The sequence below is a fragment of the Cetorhinus maximus genome, chromosome 19, assembly GCF_964194155.1.
Source record: "Cetorhinus maximus chromosome 19, sCetMax3.hap1.1, whole genome shotgun sequence".
NCBI classification, from domain to species: Eukaryota; Metazoa; Chordata; class Chondrichthyes; order Lamniformes; family Cetorhinidae; genus Cetorhinus; species Cetorhinus maximus.
In genome coordinates, this window is record NC_135897.1 from 78,169,854 (window position 1) to 78,192,033 (window position 22,180).

Genomic DNA, 22,180 nt, shown 5'->3' on the forward strand with positions numbered 1-22,180 from the left:
TCATGCCTGGGCCAACAGCACGATAGCTGCTGCCCCTAATTCGGAAGTGTAATGATAATGGCAGGAAGAGGAGCTTCTATAGCTTCCTCGCCATTCTGCCTCAAACTAAAACGCAAATTTCCTGCCAGTTGAAATCTCTCTCAAAAATGTTTTCAGATGAAAATGGCAGTCAATTATAGCCGCATCACAAATAATAAATAGAAAAACACTTTCGAATCAAAACCTTTTACCGAAATAGCAATAAAGCGATCAAACGTTGGACAATTAGCACTGTAGCTGCAACAAAGCTCTCAAGCTTCAAAGCTTGTGCTAGGTTTCTATGCCTGTATGTGATGTGGAGGTGTGAGGCTCAAACTAATTTCAGTCCGATTAGTGCTTCATTTTTTGCTCTCTCCAACTGTGAGCCCGAAGCAATTAAGCTTTTTGTTAACAGTCCTGGTAACATCATTGTGAAAAACAATATGCAAGTTAGCTGCAGAGGTATGAACTATTTATAGCTGGCTTTATTAGAGCCTCACTCCAGAACGTACAAGCATTTTACGCATACATTCAAAATTGCTGGCTTAAACAACAACTTGCATTTATGTAGTTTCTATAATGCAGTAAAACATCCCAAGGTGTTTCACAGGAGGATTATCAAACAACGTTTGACATCATGCAACATAAAATATTAGGACAGATGAAGAGGTAGGTTTTAAGGAGCATATTAAAAGAGGATAGAACGATAGACATGCCGAGACGTTTAGGGAGGGAATTCCACAGTTTAAGGCTTTAGGTAGCTGAAGGCACGGCTGCCAAAAGTGCGGCAATTACAATCAGGCATGTGCAAAAGGCAGGAGCTGAAGAAGCACAGAGATTTCAGAGGACTGCAGGGCTGGAGATAGGGAGGGGCGAGGCCATGGAGGGGTTTGAAAACAAGGATATGAATTTTAAAACTGAGGCATTGCCAGATGTAAGAGCCAAGGTAGGTTAGTGGGCACAGGGGTGATGGGAAAAAGGAATAGGTGCAAATTAGAATAAGGATGCCAGAGTTTTGGATGAGCTCAAGTTTATGGAGGGTGTAAGTGGGAAACAATCTAAATCTTTATAAACATGCAAAGCTAGCAAGAAAGACATATAAATCATTAGGTATATAATTTTAATTATTTTAAACACATGCAAAGTTGCAAGGTACATTTATATGTTGGGTACATTATTTTTCTGCTTCTTAACTGAAAAAAAATGGTCAAAAGAAGTGCACTTGCAGGATACAACAGTAACATTCATTAATCTGGGAAACCTAAAAGCATTAAACTAAATTAGAAACAAATCGCTCAAAAGGAATAACTGCTGGAGAGTTTCTTTATTTTATACATACTATGTAAATAAAAACAAGTCAATTTTGTTTCATTTATTCCTTTTTTTGTGTTGAAGATTGATTTCATTTACTACCTCAGATCTTCATCCTCAAGTTAATTCTATGTTTCCCATGTCCTGAATTTTTCAATCTATTGACATGCATAACATTCACATCTATAGCCTTCTACATAATAGCTATCAATAAGGTTATGAGAGTACTGCAGAGCATGTCACCGATCAGTTCATTTAGAACACTACCAGCTGTGGCTAAATGTCTGTCTACTATCCAGACTCTTCCTTTTCAGCTGACAAGAGCATTGGGTAGACACAAACAGGATAAGTACAATTTTAAAAGTGCGCATTTTTTTTCCAATTTTCGCTTTGTTGACAGAGTTTAAAATAAATCATGCCCTGGTTATTAACATTCATTGGATAAAGTGAGAAAATACTACAAGAGCTACAAGTCCAATATTTGCTGGAGGATATATGTTCATTGCAGACAGGCAATGTGAATTGCTAGTGTATCCATTTTGCATCAAATCTACTTTCACCATTCAATAGACCCAGGTTGCGAGGTCAGTTCGGCAAAATCTTCATCATAATTTACTGGTATGGATAGCACCATGTGGACTTTGAAGTCAACACAATTCAGTTCCTTATATTCATCCAGTTTGTTTTTCAGCTCCTTTCGGTCTCTTGCAGCTTCTGCTTTCTCCAGTCCATTTGCCTTTTTGTGACAAAAATATAATGCCCTGTAGAAAGTGGGAAAATTGTGTTACACTTCACTCAAATATTCCTTTTAATTTGTACTTTACTGTACAAAAAAAATCACTTTTTTGTTGGTTGTGGGCGATAGGGACAACAATTATGACTATTATTATTTCCTTTATTGCTGATAATTGTTATTTTCATTTCTGCCTACACCATTGATGTATTAATCATTGAAATAGTGAACACGTGCATAAAAATGTCTTAATAAATGTCCAGTCCATGAAAGCATAGAATTCGTAACTAAACTAGAAATATAAAATATTTCTCCAGATCTGATTTCTCCATTGACGACATGACATTAGTAATTTATGACGGATAACAAATTATTAAAACAAAAAAATAGTGGTTTTATGATAAAATCCCGTTTAGTTAAACATGGTCATTAACTGTGAGTAGACAATGCCCTGGACCCATGATAGTGTGTCTGAATAGCATTAAATGGATCCGGGCTAATCTGGTTACATGATCAGCCAGTAATTTAACACTCAGTGCAAAACCTTCACTGAAGTTTGCTAACAGGTCATGGATTCTTCTGCACCATTCTCTTTGCAATGATGCCCTAATTTCAGCTGGGTTCCTGGGAGTAAGAGATGAGTAAAAGCAAGATAACCTTCCAGTGGGAAAGAAAGTGAGCCCAATTTTAACTCCAGGTGGATTTTGGGTAGCTGGATAGGGGCACGAATTAGAAATTCACCCGCTATTCCAGAAATGAGATCCCAGGCTATTTTAACTCCCAGGTCTCAGTTAAATCACTCGCTTTGAGCAAGAAGAGATGGGAAATCATGCAGCCCTGTGGTTACCCGCCAACACTGGGTAAGTGACAGGATGGGCTGTCTCGTAGTCGGGAAGGAAAGCAAGCCTTGGATAAGGGAGGACATCGCTCTCCTTGTGAGACCTGAAGGTGCGATCGTGCTCCTCTTGGTCCCACAAGCCCAGTAAAAAAAACTCTTTGGGCCTCTTCTGTCCCTGGTCCTGTCTTCATCTAGAGGAAAAGCCACAGTAACTTTTCACCCAGGCTGTCGGAATAAAGAGTGTCCAAAAGCATCACAAAATTGTTCTACATACGAATTAGGAGCAGGAGTGGGTCACTCAGCACCTCGAGCCTGCTCCACCATTCAATAGGATCACGGCTGATCTGAATGTAACCTCAACCCCACATTCCTGCCTACCCATGATAACCTTTCACCCCCTTGTTAATCAAGAATCTATCTAGCCCTGTCTTAAAAATATTCAAACACTCTGCTTCCACCACTTTTTGAGGAAGAGAGTTCCAAAGACTCACCCTCTGAGAGAAAAACGTTTCTTATCTCTGTCTTAAATGAGAAAGCCCTTATTTTTAAACAATGACCCCTAGTTTTAGATTCTCCCACAAGAGGAAACATCCTCTCTACATCTATGCTGTCAAGACCCCTCAGGATTTAAAAGGTTTCGATCAAGTCACCTCTTGCTCTTCTAAACTCCAGTGGATACAAGCCTAACCTGTCCAACTTTTCCTCATAAGACAACCCGGCCATTTAGTCTAGTAAACCTTCTCTAAACAGCTTCTAATGCATTTACATCTTTCTTTAAATAAGGAGACCAGTACTGTACATAGTATTCCAGATGTGGTGTCACCAGTGCCCTGTACATTGAGCATAACCTCCCTACTTTTGTAATCAATTCCCCTTGCAATAAACGTTAACGTTCTATTAGCTTTCCTAATCACTTGCTTACTTGCATATTAGTCTTTTGTGATTCATGCACTAGGACATCCAGATCCCTCTGAATCTCAGAGCTCTGCAATCTCTCACCATTTAGATAATAAGCTTCTTTTTTATTCTTTCTGCAAAAACGGACAATTTCACATTTGCCCACATTATACTCCACTTGCCAGATCTTTGCCCACTCACTTAACCTATCCATGTCCTTTTGTAGCCTCCTTAGGTCCTCTTCACAATTTACTTTCCTACCTATCTTTGTATCGTTAGCAAATTTAGCAACCATACCTTCATCCAAATCATTTATATAAATTGTAAAAAGTTGAGGCCCCAGCACTGATCCCTGTGGCATTCCACTCATCACATCCTGGCAACCAAAAAAAGACCCATTTATGCCAACTCTCTGCTTCCTGTTAATATGTTAGCCCCTACACTGTGAGCTTTTATTTTCCGCAATAACCTTTGATGTGGCATTTTATCAAATGCCTTCTGGAAATCTAAGTACAGTACATCCACCAGTTTCCCTTTATCTACAGCATGTGACTCCTTCAAAGAACTCCAATAAATTGGTGAAACATGATTTCCCTTTCACAAAACCATGTTGACTCTGCCTGATTGTCTTGAATTTTTTTAAGTGCTCTGCTACAACATCTTTAATAATACTTCTAACATATTCCCATGACAGATGTTAGGCGAATTGGCCTGTAGTTTCCTGCTTTCTGTCTCTCTCCCTATTTGAATAAAGGAGCTACAATTGCTATTTTCCAATCCATTGGAACCTTCCCCGAATCTATGGAATTTTGGAAAATTAAAACCAATGTGTCAACTATCTCACCAGCCACTTCTTTCAAGGCCTTAGGGTGAAGTCCATTCGGACCTGGGGATTTGTCAGCCCACAGCCCCAACAATTTGCTCAATGCCACTTCCCTGGTGATTGTAATTTTCCCGAGTTCCTCCCTCCCTTCATGTTGCATAGCTGGAGATGGTGGCGGGGGTGGGGGTTGGGTGGAGGAGGGGGTAGGGGAATGGGGATCTGATAGATAAGGTAATCCCTATCTGCTTTGAATTAGCAGATCTCAGCTGATGCAGCAATTGGACTGCTACACTGGCTTCAGAGCCTATGGCCTGGAAGAGAAAAAACTCAACTTGAGTTTCCATTACTGAATGTTTCCCAGTGATCCCTAGCGGATAGTATGTGCACGAATGGGCTCCAAGTGGGAGCAGTACTGGGGCTGGCTGTGACGTCCTTAATGTTTAAATTAAGCCTCACTAACTCGGCTCATCATGCTGAACAGTCGCGTGTACGAGGGTTCTGGGTGACCTGTGGCTGTATCCCACTCAGTTTCCTTGAGAAAGAAGGTATTAACTTGGGAAAAAGCAAACTTACAAAATTGTGGTGGGAGAAAGATGTTTTGGTCAATCTGTCAATTATGTTACTGATTATTGCATATCTAAAGAAATCAGCCAGCCAAATCACAAACAAAAGAAGTAAAGGACCCAACTAGAAACTAGAGATGGTTGGTGCCAACCAGTCTGGCAGCAGTGACTGTGAGTAACAATACTCACTTGATTTGTACTGAACTGCTGATATTGTGCTTGATAATATCTGTAAATAGCCTCCCTAAGTCTACATTCTTAGATTTTTTTAGTTAGTGAATACATTCTCCAATGTCAGAAATAGCTGTATTAAGTGTCTTTCTTTTGGTATCTAAAGCACAATCTTGGCACTTGGATCTTTTTGTACAAAGAAGCTGGCTGATCTGAATAGCAACATCGGTGATCTCATCTCGAACCCGACAGTCAGACTGCAATAGTCTGCATTAATGAGAAAGAAATAAAAATAAAGGATGTGTGATGGGACCATGGGATATGATTTACATTCCATAACTTCTCATTGTATCATTTATTTACACCACACAGCAGGAGATGCAAAAAAAATTATATACAATAAAAGACGAACACATTTAAATACAAACGAAAGGTAAACTAACGTGTTGATTGGAAACTGGTTCCAGTGAAGTCTCGATAAAATCTCTGGAATCAAAATAATCACTGCAGATAAAAATAAGGTAGATCAGCAAAGGAGCTGCCCAACTTCCTTTTTCCACCCACATGCAGTATTGGATTCCATGAGGCAAAGTATTCACACAGTGAGCTTGCTGGTTTCCAGCTGGGTTTGTCTCCTGGGCTCCTGGGGTTCACCCTCATTATTTATCCATCGTGAGCTCCCAGCCCATACTGTGCCTAGCACTGGAGGCTTACCAAAATGGTAGGGTGGGAAATTGCACATCCTTAAAGGGCTGCTGGCAAATGAAAGGAATTTAATTAACACTTGGAAAGGTTATAAATGTTGCTTCTGTATATTACAGCAATACAAAGGCTGTTTAGAGCACAGAAAAATGGCTGGCAAAATAAACGTGGAGGCAAGATTCAGAGCCTGTGGGCAAACAATGGAGGTGTATCAAAACCCCCTGTTAGAGTGGATAGTGACAAGAAAGTGCTGCTGTATGAATCGGTCAATCCAGACCACCTTCCCTGGAGGACAGCAGTGCAAGTATGCCTGGAAGGACAAGGCAGGGAAACATGAAGGCCGATGCCTTTTTCCATAGAGTGTAGCTTAGCTACTGTGTAGCAAAGCTTTGGATTTGTCGGAGTTTCTGGAAGCGACAAAGATGATGGTTTAGCCAGTGTAAGAGATAATGTAGGTGGCAATGTTGGGAAGATAGAAACAAGCAGTCTTTGTGGTAGAGGATATGAGGGATGCAGCAAAGCTTAGGATTGAACAGGATGCTGTTATTGGGAATGGTCAGCTGGAGCTTAAGTGATTCCGGAGGTGATGGTGCAGGGTCATTAGCTATGCCTAATAATAACCAGAGATCACTTCAAATGATATACGTACCTGAATCCAGTGTTTGGGTAGCTGACCTTCATCCATCCACGTTCCTGCAGAAAAGACTTTACCAATTTTTGATGGATGTCTTTTGGAGCTCCACCAGGGGTCGCCACATACAAGTAAAACAAGTTCTCATCATCACCTTGCTCCCGAGATGCCCTGATTTCATCAAGTTTTTTTTGAGTGCTGACATCCATGTTCACAAATCAAAATATTTTGGTAATAAATACAACTGTAAACTTCCTGTGAAGAAAAACATGAATCATAAGGCACTTGAATTTTAGTCTTCATCACAATGTACAAAGTGTGATTGTTAAATGAGGGCTATTTGGGAGTCTAATCGGATTTTTCACCGCACTCCCATGTTCTGGCAACAGACTTTCTTCCCTCTGGATGGGAGAGCTCTTGTTTCACTTTTGCAGCCTTCAGATTTGTAATCTAAATGGTACTATTTTGAGGTGGTGCAAGAACAGAGGGACTTGGGGGTGCATTTTCATTAATCCCCGAAGGTAACAGGGAAAATTATTAAGGCAGTTGAGAAACCAAGTGAGATACTTGGCTTTATAAATAGGGCATTGAATACAAAAGCAAAGGAAGTCATGCTAAACCTTTAGAAATCTCTGGTAAGAGTCTCAGCTCGAGTATTGTGGACACCACATTTTAAGAAGGCTGAACAATGCCCAGGAGAGGATACAAAAGGGGGTCAGGTTGATACGGAGGGTAAAGGAGTTTATATGTATGGAGAGATTGGAGAAGCTGGGGCTGTTCTCCTTAGGGTGGCAAAGGTTAAGGGGAGACCTAATAAATGTATTCAAAATTGCGAATTGGGTTTTGAGAGAGAAGGTAGAGAGAAACTATTTCCTTTGGCAAGTGGGTCAGTAGCCAGAGACCATAGATTTAAAATATTTGGCGGGAAAATGAGAATTTTCTTCACACAGATGGTTGTTAAGATCTGTAGGACATTACCTGAAAGGGTGGTGGAATCAGATTCCATTGGGACCTTTAAAAGGCAGTTGGGCATGAACTTGAAGGGGATTAATTTGCAGTGTTGTGGGGAAAAAGCTGGGGTCTGGGCCTAAATTGGCTGTTTGTTCGAATCGCCTGCACACGTGATGGGCTGAATGGTCCCCCTTTCTGTGCTGTAAAATTCTATGACTTAGAACATTTGTCCAGCATTTAAAAGAAACATTAGTGCCAGTGTGAGTGTGGATTTCTATGATCGTCTCCATTGCTTCCTTGAGAATGTGACGTGACTCAGAATGATTCGGCTGCCCAGTTTTCTCCTCCATTGTGGTTAATTGCCTGGCTCTGTAAAACATCACATGCTCAGAGATATGGAAGTTTTGACATTATAGTGGGAATGGGCCCATGTTTTACCATACCATACCACAGTGCATCATGCCACCTGGAAGAAATGCTTTCCTGGTGCATGTACAACAAAAGTAATACTCTGATATAGGCTAAAGAAAATGAATATATTTTTAAGGCCTTCAATATGAGATTTTTTTCTCAGATCTCCCCCGTTCCCTGGACAATTTCTGGGCAGAACTGGGCCAGATGGGAATGCAGAATTAGCCCTTCTAACCTCATCCATTTTCCTGACAACACCACAGTCAAATGACAGAACAATGTTACTCAAAAGTATTTTGCATTATTTAATCCATTGTAATGTTAGATGCAAGGGTCAGCTGTTGATCCCTAGCCACCCAGCATTGCTATGGTCCAAAACCTTCTGCAATAAAATTACTGCGGATCAGCCTTGGTGCTAAATGCAAAAAAAAAAGTTTTGAATTTGTTTTTGAACTTGTACCAGTGTCACTGAGACTACCAACAACATAATGCTGTGGCAAGCCTCCGACACCTGCTACTGCCGTTCTCCACCCCAACTCCAGACACATTCCCCATCGGAGGCGGGGGGATCCTGCAAAAATGATGCAAATGATCCCAAAGTTGGTAAACCACTCAGACCAGAAGCATCTCTTTGAAGATGTGATCAAATCTTGCAACCTAGACCGTAGGGACCAGAAGTCACACTTTGCATTATACGGCTTTCAATGCAAATGTGTTCAAATGACAAGCAGGGGTATCCTCATGGACTGTATGCATTAGCTTGAATTTTGCAGCATTCAGTTTTACCAAAACACATCATAACCTATCAATTGTACGTTTGAGCATGAACCCTGCAAAGTTCACTATTTACTATAAAATCACAAAAGTGGAACTGATGCAAAGTGAACTAAAATGCTCAATCCAATTTTAGCGATTAAACTAAACTAAACTTGGCAAGTGCAAATATTATTCTAGCTCCTGGGCACTAAATCATATAAGAACATAAGAAATTGGAGCAGCGGAGGCCATTTGGCCCCTTGAGCCCACTCTGCCATTCAATGAGGTCATGGCTGATCTGATTGTGGCCTCAATCCACTTTCCTGCCTGCACCCCCCACCATAACCTTTGACTCCCTGGAGGATTAAAAATCTGTCCAACGGAGAAAAGCAGGCACACCACTGATTCTGATGACCAGAATCCCTAGTTCCAGCAAACAGTGCCTTATCCATTAGGATAAGATATGGCAGTGGTCCACAATTGCGCATCTGTCCATGACAGTATTGGTAGGAGTGACTACCGTACAGTCCTTATGGAGACGAACTCCCGTCTTCACATTGAGGATATCCTCCATCGTGTTGTGTGGCGCTACCACCATGGTAAGTGGGATAGATTTCGAGATCTAGCAACTGAAGTGGGCCATCAACAGCAGCAGAATTGTACTCAACCACAATCTGTAACCTCATGGCCTGGCATATCCCCCGCTCTGCCATTACCACCAAGCCAAGGATTCAACCCTGGTTCAATGAAGAGTGCAGGAGGGCATGCCAGGAGCAGCACCAGGCAAACCTAAAAATGATGTGTTAGCTGGTGAAGCTGCAACACAGCAGAATGCTAAACAGTATAAGTAGCATATGATAGCCCTAGCTAAGCGATTTCACAACCAACAGATCAGATCTAAGCTCTGCAGTCCTGCCACATCCAGTCGTGAATGGCGGTGCTCAAACAAACAACTCACTGGAGAAGGAGGCTCCACAAATATCCCCATAATCAATGATGGAGGAACCCAGCACATCAGTGCAAAAGGTAAGGCTGAAGCTTTTACAACAATCTTCAGCCAGAAGTGCCGAGTGGATGATCCATCTCGGCCTCCTCCGGAGGTCCCCAGCATCACAGATGCCAGTCTTCAGCCAATTCAATTCACTCCACATGATATCAAGAAATGGCTGAAGGCACTGGATACTGCAATTGCTATGGGGCCCTGACAATATTCCGGCAATGGTACTGAAGAATTAGGGGAAAACTCTCCGTTGGTTGGAGTCATGCCTAGCACAAAGGAAGATGGTTATGGTTGTTGGGCTCAATCATCTCAGTTCCAGGACATCACTGCAGGAGTTCCACAGGGTAGTGTCCTAGATCCAACCATCTTCAGCTGTTTCATCAATGACCTCCCTTCCATCATAAGAACAGAAATGGGGATGTTCGCTGATGATTGCACAATGTTTGGCACCATTCGTGACTCCTCAGATACTGAAGCAGTTCAAATACAGCAAGACCTGGACAACATCCTGACTTGGGCTGACAAGTGGCAAGTAACATTTGCGCTACACAAGTGCCAAGCAATAACCATCTCCAATAAGAGAGAATCTAACCATCGCCTTTAACATTCAATGGCATTACCATCCCCCATTATCAACATCCTGGGGGTTACCATTGACCAGAAACTGAACTGGACGAGCTATATAAATACTGTGGCTACAAAAGCAGGTCAGGGGCTAGGAATCCTGTGTCGAGTAACCCACCTCCTGACTCCTCCAAGTCTGTCCACAAGGCACAGTGTGATGGAATACTCTCCACTTGCCTGGATGAAGGCAACTCCAACAACAGTCAAGAAGCTTGACACCATCCAGGTCAAAGCAGCCCACTTGATTGGCACCTCATCCACAAACATTCACTCTCTCCACCACCGAAGCACAGTGACAGCAGTGTGTACCATTGACACGATGCACTGCAGGAACTCACCGAGGTTCCTTCACACCTTCCAAACCCACGACCACTACCATCTAGAAGGACAAGGGCAGCAGACACATGGGAACACCAGCACCTGGAAGTTCCCCTCCAAGTCACCCACCATTCTGACTTGGAAATATATCACCAATTCTTCACTATCGCTGAATCAAAATCCTGGAACTCTCTTCCTAACAGCACTGTGGGTATACCACATGGACTGCAGCAGTTCAATAAGGCAGCTCACCACCACCTTCTCAAGGGCAATTAGGGATGGGCAATAAATGCTGGGCTAGCCAGCGAAGCCCACATTCCATGAATTAATTTTTAAAAACTGGCAGTTTGGAGATGTTGACAAGATGTTGGTTCAATTCTGGACTCTCAACATTTTCTTTTATCTCTAGACTTCTAACTGTTTTGGTCGGGTTTATTAGACAGGCATTTAATAGGGTTCCTTCACACAATCCATCTACACAGCAAGTAGTTAAATTGTTACTAAAAATTAATTTTCTGTGGTGGATTATGTATTACACTCCATTTATTAATGGATATTGGCAGGGTATATTTGTCAGAAATACTTTTCTTCAATTTAGAGTCCCCGTATATTACAGTGCTTGTTAAAATTGCATTTTTTCTTCCAATGTACATAAAGCCACGATTGTTCCTTTCTCTTGCAGGCTCACTTCCCCTAGCTTTGGAAAGTTGAGAACTGTTTCACGCTAAGAACTTTCACATAATGCGTTCATGGAAATGAGAAAGAGAAAGAACTTGCATATCTAATGTTTTTCACACCTCCACAGCTCTGTGCAGCAAATGGAGTACTTCTGGAGTATAGCCACTTGTCATAGTGTTGGCAAACGCAACAGAAAATTTGCAAATGAAGGTTCTGCGAACCGCAAATGAGATGTGACTGGTTAATCTGAATCAGAGACATTTGGTTGGGGATAAATCTTTACCAGGACACTTATTTAAATTCACCTGAACAGAAGATAGATCCTTGGTTTAAAGGTAGTACCTCTGACAATGCAGTACCCCGTTGAAATATTTTCCCAAATGATGTGCTCAAATTCGAACAAGGAACTTGAACCTGCGGTTTTTGTTTTTGAGATTAAATTGTTACCACTGAGACAAGCTGACACATAGAAATGCTTTGTGTGCGAGATTCTGTTCTTACTATTGTTAAATTCTCTTTCAGTTTCTACATTTCTCTATTCAATATGTGCTTTTGGATGCACCCCCACAAATCTTTATTGGGAGTAGTGAAGTAGTTTCATATTTCATGGGTTCTTTATTATACAGCAAACCTCTAAGTTGAAGAGCATTTAGTTTGTAAGACAGTACTAATTCCTGATATCAAACCCATTTATATGAACAGATGCCCACAGGGGAGTTAATTTAAAGATGCAAGTGAATCTCCAAGCAGATTCTTCTGCCAGTACATACATGGGTGATGTACTACTGAGCACACCATGAGCTCCAGTAGAAGATCGAGCACTAAAGATGACATAGTTTTGCTTTTAATCTAGCAGGGTCACTATGAGAGCATATGAGTGACATTCATTCCATAGAATATTGGTTATGTTTTCAGGTTCCTTGACCTGTTTTTACTCTAAATGTTTTTAGCTTTTGTGTTGCAAACTGCTTTTTTAAGTGAACATCCTCGAGTGTGTTGCCATAATTTCCAGGTAAAATATTACAATATCTTGGATAATATACAGTGGTGCCTTGTTTTTTTAATTAATTATTTCAGCTACTGATTCTATCTTGTGCCTCCACAAGATCCTCCTTGTCTTCAAGAAGCGGCAGAATAACATTAAAATGAGGTTTTCGCATATAGTATAAAATATTAAACTGTTTGCAACTTGAGTACAAATATTATAAATACTACGGGTCAGATTTTGCAGTCAGCCTTTACTAGCATCTACACTTGTCCACAGACTTTCTATGGGATTTTGCACTGGAACATGCTGTGATTAGGATGTCACGTTTTTGGGTGAAATGCTGTTATAGCGAAATTTCTGAGGGAGCAGGGCAAATCAGACTTTCTAATTTCCAGTTTTAACTGTGTATGTGTGGCCATTGGTAGCTGCTGTCTCACTTACACCTTAATAATGGTCCATGCTATTAGCCTTCCTGCTATTTCCGCAGGAAAATTTGACCCGATAATGACCTGGCAGTTTCTTTTTTCTGTTTAAATCAAAATCAATCTGATCTAAACATTACAACAGGATGTCGGATGTACACAAGTTTGGAAAGTCAGACAGGTTTTGAACAAGCTTACTCCAGACAAGTTTGGCAAACAATGCTTGAGCTCTTCAATGTTTGGATAGACCCTAAATTGGTTCTCAAAGGGCCTACTTTACTGAAAGTGGACATCTGTGGTAGGTATGTACCTCAAACTAACTCACTTTGGAAATTCCAGGCACATTATTTTCCCTTTGAAGGCTCCAGATTAAAGTCACTGACTTAAAATGAGGTAGGTTACTAAACCTCTCTGTATTAGGGCTTGATGAATGTTAATTGTCAAATCAAAATTTTTAAATTAGATAGATATCTGACTAAATGTTTGCATTTGAATTGAATGGTTGACTTTTCTCTCAAGCAAAACAACTGGCAACTAATAAGTGTCACAGAATTGTATTGAGTTAAGCTCTGTGAATTAAACTTGTTTTTACTTTCTTAAATACTATGACTGACTTCAAGAAGCCAGTGCTAAGCTAAAGTTTAGACAAACACGTTTAAAATTCATCACAATGAAGTCATTGTGCCATCCATAACAACATCAGTTAATGATCAATTTCCCAATGAAAACATTTTTTTAAGAATAGTTCATAACATTTCTGGCTGCTGACATTGTGCAAAACAAAAGTGTACTTTAGGCCCCCAAACAGCCAGAGAGAAATAGAAGAGCAGATATGTAGGCAAATTTCAGAGAAATGTAAAAATAATAGGGTAGTAATAGTGGGGGATTTCAACTTTGCCAACATTAACTGGGTTAGTCACAGTGTGATAGGTTTAGAGGGAGCGGAATTCTTAAAATGCACCTAGGAGAGCTTTTTAAGCCAGTACGTAGAAGGTCCTACAAGAGAGGTGGCGGCCCTGGACTTAATTTTAGGGAATGAAGCCCGGCAAGTGGTAGAGGTATCAGTGAGGGAGCATTTTGCAGATAGTGATCATAACTCGGTTACATTCAAGGTTGTTATGGAAAAGGACAAAGATGGGCCAGAAATGAGAGTTCTAAATTGGGGGAAGGCCGATTTTATTAAGGTCAGATGTGATTTCGCCAGAGTGGACTGGGAGCAGCTACTTTTAGGTAAATCTGCATCACAGAAGTGGGACTCATTCAAGAAGGAAATAGGGAGAGTACAGGGCCAACATATTCCAATAAAGACAAAGGGTGGGACCAGCAAATCCAGGGAACCTTGGATGTCGAGGGATATATGGGAGTGGATAAAGAGAAAAAGGGAGGCTTATGGCAGATACTGAGGGCTCAAAACAGCGGAAGCCCTAGAGGAGTATAGAATGTGTAGGGAGGAACTTAAAAAGGATATTAGGAGAGCAAAAAGGGGCATGAAAAAACATTGGCAGGTAAAATAAAGGAAAATCCAAAGTTATTTTACAAGTACATTAAGAGTAAGAGGATAACTAGGGAAAAAATAGGGTCCATTAAGGACCATAGTGGTAATTTGTATGTGGAGCCGGAAGACGTAGGTAGGGTTCTAAATGAATACTTTGTGTCGATGTTCACATGTGAGAGGGATGACGTGGGTATGGAAATCAGGCAGAAGGACTGTGATATAATTAAAGAAATTAGCATGGAAAGGGAGAAGGTTCTAAGTGGTCTGGCAGGCTTAAAAGTAGAAAAATCTCCAGGCCCGGATGAAATGTATTCCAGGCTGTTGAGTGAGGCAAGGGAGGAGATAGCAGGTGCACTGGCAATAATTTTCAATACCTCTCTGGCCACAGAGGACTGAAGGACAGCCAATGTGGTACCGTTATTCAAGAAGGGAGGAAGGGATAAACCAGGGAACTACAGGCCAGTCAGTCTAACCTCAGTGGTGGGGAAACTATTGGAAGCAATTCTGAGGGACTGAATTAATCTACGCTTGGAGAGGCAGGGATTAATCAAGGACAGTTAGTATGGTTTTGTTAAGGAGAGGTCATGTCTGACCAATTTGATTGAATTTTTCGAAGAGGTGACCAGGTGTGTAGATGAGGGCAATGCATTTGAAGTGGTCTACTTGGTCTTCAACAAGGCTTTTGATAAGGTCCCACATGGGAGACTGATAACGAAGGTAAGGGCCCATGGGATCCAAGGCAATATGGCAAATTGAATCCAGAATTGGCTGAGTGACAGGAAGCGGAGGGTGATGGTCGAGGGGTGTTTTTGTGACTGGATGCCTGTGTCCAGTGGGGTTCCACAGGGATCGGTGTTGGGTCCCTTGCTGTTTGTGGTATATATAAACGATTTAGACTTGAATGTAGAAGGGTTGATCAGTAAGTTCGCGAATGACACGAAAATCGGTGGGGTGGTAAATAGTGAGCAGGATAGCCTTAGATTACAGGAGGATATAAACAGGCTGGTCAGATGGGCTGATCAGTGGCAAATGGAATTTAATCCAGATAAGTGTGAGGTGATGCACTTGGGCAGGGCAAACAAGGCATGGGAATACACGATGAATGGTAGGACCCCAGGAAGTACCGAGAATCAGAGGGACCTTGGAGTGCATGTCTACCGGTCCCTTAAGATAGCCGGACAGGTCGATAAGGTGGTTAAGAAGGCATATGGGATACTTGCCTTTATTAGTTGAGGCATAGGATATAAGAACAGGGAGGTTATGCTGGAACTGTATAAAATGCTGGTTAGGCCACAGATAGAGTATTACGTGCAGTTCTGGAATCCGCATTATAGGAAGGGTGTGATTGCACTGGAGAGAGTGCAGAGGAGATTTACCAGGATGTTGCCTGGGCTGGAGAGTTTTAGTTATGAGGATAGATTGGATAGACTGGGGTTATTTTCCCTGGAGCAGAGGAGATTGAGGGGGGACATGATTGAGGTGTAGAAAATTATGAGGGGCATAGATAGAGTAGACAGGAAGGAACTTTTCCCCTTGATGGAGGGATCAATAACCAGGGAGCATAGGTTTAAGGTAAGGGGCAGGAGGTTTGGAGGGGATGTGAGGAAGAATTTTTTTCACCCAGGGGGTGGTGGGAATCTGGAACTCACTGCCTGAAAGGGTGGTAGAGGCAGAAACCCTCATAACATTTAAGAAGTATTTGGATGTGCACCTGCGATGCCATGGCATACAAGGCTATGGGCCTAGTGCTGGAAAATGGGATTAGAATAGTTAGGTACTTGTTTGACTGGCGCAGACTCGATGGGCCAAAAGGCCTTTTTCTGTGCTGTAGACTTCTATAAAAACATGAAGTGAAATTTTGCATGTTTCAGGAATACTGAAATATCTCCAGCACAGGAAAACAAGTAACAAGGCTCTGAATTTTGATTTAGCTCTTGTCCTGGCAAGAAGACAAGAAGGAAAGAAAAATAAATGTATATATAACGTTACGTATATATTTTTATATATATACCCACATCAACCTGGCCACTTTATAAGATTATTTTTATTTTAAAATGGACAAGGCTCTACCCTGACTAGCCATGAATACTAGCCATAACTCATACCAGATGAATGTCTAACCTTCAGAAACCGGCAGGGACCTTGGTATCTTTAAAGAGGTGCTAATGTCCTCTGTTTCGGCCAACAATCAAATTCCAAAGAAATGCACGAACTCCCTTATGCATCAAACCCCTTTGCATTTCTAAGGCAGAGCTCTGGCCAACGGAGACGGTATGTTTGCAAAGGATAAACGGGAGCCTGACTCCTCTATTAAACACCTCAAGATTCTAACCCTGGGAAAATACATCCTTTGATCAAGACCCAGGAGAGGAAGGGAGAGGCATGTCACATGATCTCCACCAAGCTGCTAGAATCTGTAATACTGTCATGTGGAACTGAACCCAGGCAGTCTGCCATTTTATCATCGAACAGGCAGCAGCAGAAAGAGCTTTGTCCAGGTGAAGTGCCTGGCCGTCATCTACACTGAGAATTACTAGAACATTGGAAATTCTGTATCTGTGCCTTCAAGACTAATTCATCTCTACGTGCCTGCTTCCATCATGGAAGTCCTCGCTTCTGGAAAGTTAGATCACCCAGTAACAGTTTCAGCATGTTAACTGCTGAAGGAATACGCCACTGGGACTTTTGATTCTGACTCTGGGCTCAAATGAAACCATGACTCTTATTTTTATCGTGATCTTGCCCTGTATCCCTTTCTTTCCCTTATCCCTCTTGTATTGTATGAGTGCAAAAAGGGGTGGACATTGCGAAATCCCTTCCTGCGTTTTGTGTGTGTGTAAAAGAAACCAAGCCTCTTATTTTACCTTATCTTGAGTTTGTTGTGGGGTTCTTAATAGAGGATTGGATCACTCCAAACTGAAGGGTTGGGGAAAATACGCCACCACTTATAAAGGAGGAAATCAGAAATCAAAATCACCTTTCTGTTTACGGACGGGTGGTGAGAAAAGAAATCCAGACTGTTTAAATTAATCCCCCTCTGGTCCGTAACACTCTGCTATCTCTACACCCCATAATTCATTATTTTATGTGCTATGTAATGAACCTTGTTCCCTTCTCTCTCTGGGTCAAGAATTACTGCCATACCTTTTATATTATGGTGACATGATTATAACATTGTTTGTATTAAAAAAATGGGGGTATAACCCAAGTCTGACATGAAGGAAATTTCAAAAGGAGATAAAACCTACACTGCCTGGCACAACAAGGTGATTATAAGCATGCAATTTTATAAAAAACAGAATGGAATAAAGATTCTTCAAATTGTATAATCGAGACAATCCAGACTATTCTTGTGTTTAACACAGTATAATAAACAGGATTATATATTTCTTGCCCTATCCAGACTTATCCACAATTCAAATCCATTCATAATGCTGTATTGAAAGTAAAATGCTATGCAGATTAACTCTAAATTTCATTCAAGTGCTGCAATGTCATTTTTTCAGTACTTTAAAATGAAAAGAAGCTTCTCCTCCCAGTACAATGTTACTCTTGTATTTGTTAAGTCAATTTATTGAAAATATTGAGAAGAAAACAGGAAAAGCAGGTTTGGCCAGAGATCATAAAACATCTTGCTCTGCTGGTCTGATTGTTGATAGTCTGAGCTGTAACTCTAATCTCAAAAGAAACAGGATCATTTCCTTCTACTTTAAATAGGCTGACATTGCAGGCTGTAACAAATTGCCAACAACTGTTCATTTATCTTTTGTCTCAATTGCTGCAACTACCTCCTCTACTGTCATCCCTTTTCCAATCGCTCTTTCAACTCTGTGGCTATTTGAAGCAGGTCATATGAAACTGATTTAAAAGTGACATCCAGTTGGGTTGTTAAAGCTGCTTTGTCTACTGTAGCTTAACTCTGTTCATGGAATTTTAACAAAAGAAAATTGTTTCTGATGTTTCCGCCATTTGGTGTTCTGAAAATAGAGCGTCCTCATCTTTCAAACTCGATATGGAATGTACAGCAGGGCAGAGATCAAAGGCCTGCAGGAATGAAAATATAAGTAGAGCTCTGGCTCAAGGGGCCAGCATGTTGTTGCACCAATGTGTTGTACAATGTGGAGATGTGGGGGCACAGGGCTGTTTGAACCATCAACATTACAGCGAAAATCTTGGTCAGGGCAACGGAGTGAAAAGGATAAACAGGTTAGACATTTCCCTGCAGAGAAGGATACAAAATCAAACAGCAACCATGTTATTTGTAGCACCCTTTTAGGAGTAATATGAACAGAGGCTTGGGCATGTCTCACACAGCCTCTCTGTTGAGAAATGGTGTGCAGCGCGAGGACACCTAAAATAAGACCATAAGACATAGGAGCAGAAATTAGGCCATTCGGCCCATCGAGTCTGCTCCACCATTCAATCATGGCTGATAAGTTTCTCAACCCCATTCTCCCGCCTTCTCCCGGTAACCTTTGATCCCCTTACCAATCAAGAACCTATCTATCTCGGTCTTAAATACACTCAATGACCTGGCCTCCACTGCCTTCTGTGGCAATGAATTCCATAGATTCACCACCCTCTGGCTGAAGAAGTTTCTCCTCATCTCTGTTCTAAAAGGTCTTCCCTTTACTCTGCGGCTGTGTCCTCGGGTCCTAGTCTTTCCTACTAATGGAATCGTCTTCCCCACGTCCACTCTATCCAGGCCTTTCAGTATTCTGTAAGTTTCAATCAGATCCCCCCTCATCCTTCTAAACTCCATCGAGTATAGACCCAGAGTCCTCAAATGTTCCTCATATGTTAAGCCTTTCATTCCTGGGATCGTTCTAGTGAACCTCCTCTGGACCCTCTCCAGGGCCAGAACATCCTTCCTGAGATATGGGGCCCAAAATTGTTCACAACATTCTAAATGTGGTCTGACCAGAGCCTTATAAAGCCTCAGCAGCACATCCCTGCTTTTATACTCTAGTCCTCTCGAAATAAATGCCAACATTGCATTTGCCTTCCTAACTACTGACTCAACCTGCAAGTTAACCTTAAGATAATCCTGGACTAGGACTCCCAAGTCTCTTTGCACTCCAGATTTCTGAATTCTCTTCCCATTTAGAAAATAGTCTATGCCTCTATTCTTCCTACCAAAGTGCATTACCTCACACTTGACCACGTTGTATTCCATCTGCCACTTCTTTGCCCATTCTCCTAACCTGTCCAAATCCTTCTGCAGCCTCCCCGCCTCCTCAATACTACCTGTCCCTCCACCTATCTTTGTATCATCTGCAAACTTAGCCAGAATGCCCTCAGTTCCTTCATCTAGATCATTAATGTATAAAGTGAAAAGTTGTGGTCCCAACACTGACCCCTGCAAAACTCCACTAGTCACCGGCTGCCATCCTGAGAAGGACCCCTTTATTTCCACTCTCTGCTTCCTGCCAGACAGCCAATCTTCTATCCATGCTAGTACCTTGCCTCTAACACCATGGGCTCTTATCTTACTGAGCAGCCTCCTGTGCGGCACCTTATCAAAGGCCTTCTGGAAGTCCAAGTAGATAACATCCATTGGCTCTCCTTTGTCTAACCTACTCGTTACCTCCTCAAAGAATTCTAACAGGTTTGTCAGGCATGACCTCCCCTTGATGAAACCATGCTGACTTTGCCCGATTTTACCATGCACTTCCAAGTATTCTGAAATCTCATCCTTAATAATGGACTCTAAAATCTAACCAACGACCGAGGTCAGGCTAATCGGCCTGTAATTTCCCGTCTTTTGCCTCACTCCCTTCTTAAACAGGGGAGTTATATTAGCGATTTTCCAGTCCTCTGGGACCATCCCTGATTCCAGTGATTCCTGAAAGATCACCACAAACGCCTCCACTATCTCTTTAGCTATCTCCTTCAGAACTCTGGGGTGTAATCCATCTGGTCCAGGTGATTTATCCACCTACAGACCTTTCAGTTTTCCTAGCACCTTCTCCTTGGTAATGGCCACCATACTCACCTCTGCCCCCCAACTCTCTTGAACTTTGGGGATGTTACTCGTGTCTTCCACCGTGAAGACTGACGCAAAGTACCTATTCAGTTCCTCCGACATTTCTTTGTTCCCCACTACTACTTCTCCAGTGTCATTTTCTAGCGGCCCATTGTCCACTTTTGCCTCTCTCTTACCTTTATATATCTAAAAAAAACTCTTGCGATCTTCTTTTATATTACTGGCTAGTTTACCCTCATATTTAATCTTCTCCCTCCTTATTTCTTTTTTAGTTGTCCTCTGTTGGTCTTTGTAGGCTTCCCAATCCCCTGGTTTCCCACTACTCTTCGCCGCATTGTATGCTTTCTCTTTAGCTTTTATGCTGTCCCTGACTTCCCATGTCAGCCATGGTTGCCTTGTCCTCCCTTTAGTATGCTTCTTCTAGCTGGGGATGAAGTTTTGCTGTGTCTCCCAAATTATTCCCAGAAACTCCTGCCATTGCTGTTCCACTGTCTTTCCTGCTAGGCTCATCTCCCAGTCAATTCTGGCCAGCTCCTCGCTCATGCCTCTGTAGTTGCCTTTATTCAACTGTAATACCGTTACACCTGATTCCAGCTTTTTCCTCTCAAATTGCAGGGTAAATTCTATCATATTATGGTCACTTCCTCCTAAGGGTTCTTTCACCTTAAGCTCCCTTATCAAATCTGCCTCATTACACATCACTAAATCTAGAATTGCCTGTTCCCTAGTGGGCTCCACCACAAGCTGCTCCAAAAAGCCATCTCGTAGACATTCCACAAATTCCTTTTCTTGGGATCCACTACCAACCTGATTTTCCCAGTCTACCTGCATATTGAAATCCCCCATGATTACTGTAACCTTGCCTTTCTTACATGCCTTTTCTATCTCCTGTTGTATCTTGTGCCCCACATCCTGACTACTGTTCGGAGGCCTGTACATAACTCCCACTATGGTTTTTTTACCTTTGTGGTTCCTCAACTCTACCCACACAGATTCTACATCATCTGACCCTACGTCGTTTCTTGCTATCGATTTAATTTCATTTCTTACTAACAAAGCAACCCCACCCCCTCTGCCAACCTGCCTATCTTTTCGATAGGATGTATATCCTTATATATTTAGCTCCCAGTCCTGATCCCCTTGCAGCCATGTCTCCGTGATGCCCACCACATCATACCTGCCAATTTCAATTTGCGCCACAAGTTCATTTACCTTATTTCGTATACTGCGTGCATTCAGATACAACACCTTCAGTCCTGTATTTCCCGTCCCCTTTCTCATTGTCGTCCCTTTATCTGATGTGCTTGAAGTTAGATTCCTAGCCCTTTCCAAAGACTCTGTCCTATTTTGTGTTCTGGAGACTTTAATAGCCTCTCCTGGGCTCTCCTTTCTTTTCAGTTTTTTCATAATTTTCCATGAAGTTGAATCCACCCCCCCCCCCGCCACACGCTAACCTGCTGCTTTGTTTCCCATTAGTCATACTTCTTGGAGTTTTACCCTTCCCTCCCCCACACTTTCTAGTTTAAAGTCCTGCTAACCACACTATTTACCCTTTTCGCTAGAATATTGGTCCCAGATCGGTTCAGGTGGAGACCGTCCCAACTGTACAGATCCCTCCTGTTCCAATACTGATGGGAGGAAGCTGAGGGCAAAAATCCAAAACTGAGGGAAAAAAGCCGTTTCAATGAAAGAAATTAATCTCCTAAAGCTCACAGTGAAGCTATAAAAACACTACCAGAGTAGTGTAGCGAACAGTGAAACACACTGGCACGAATCTTCCAAGGAGTGATAATCACCGTCTGATTGCCACTCCACTCTGACTTTTCTGTGTCACATCAGAGCTCAGCATTTCTGATCCCAACCT

At 41.9% G+C, this 22,180-nt stretch overlaps 1 protein-coding gene across 2 annotated transcripts in view; it reads right to left on the minus strand.

Annotated features, from left to right (window-relative positions):
• Window positions 1–485: 485 nt before the first annotated feature.
• LOC144693956 (uncharacterized) overlaps window positions 486–22,180 on the minus strand; it is a 52,364-nt gene continuing 30,669 nt past the window's right edge. For both annotated transcript variants that reach the window (XM_078564224.1, XM_078564225.1), the window contains 2 exons: window positions 6,706–6,942; window positions 486–2,090 (listed from right to left, as the gene is read on the minus strand). In XM_078564224.1, the coding sequence (XP_078420350.1) occupies window positions 1,886–2,090; window positions 6,706–6,896 (396 nt within the window). In that variant the 5' untranslated portion in view covers window positions 6,897–6,942 and the 3' untranslated portion in view covers window positions 486–1,885. The remainder of the gene's footprint in view (window positions 2,091–6,705; window positions 6,943–22,180) is intronic.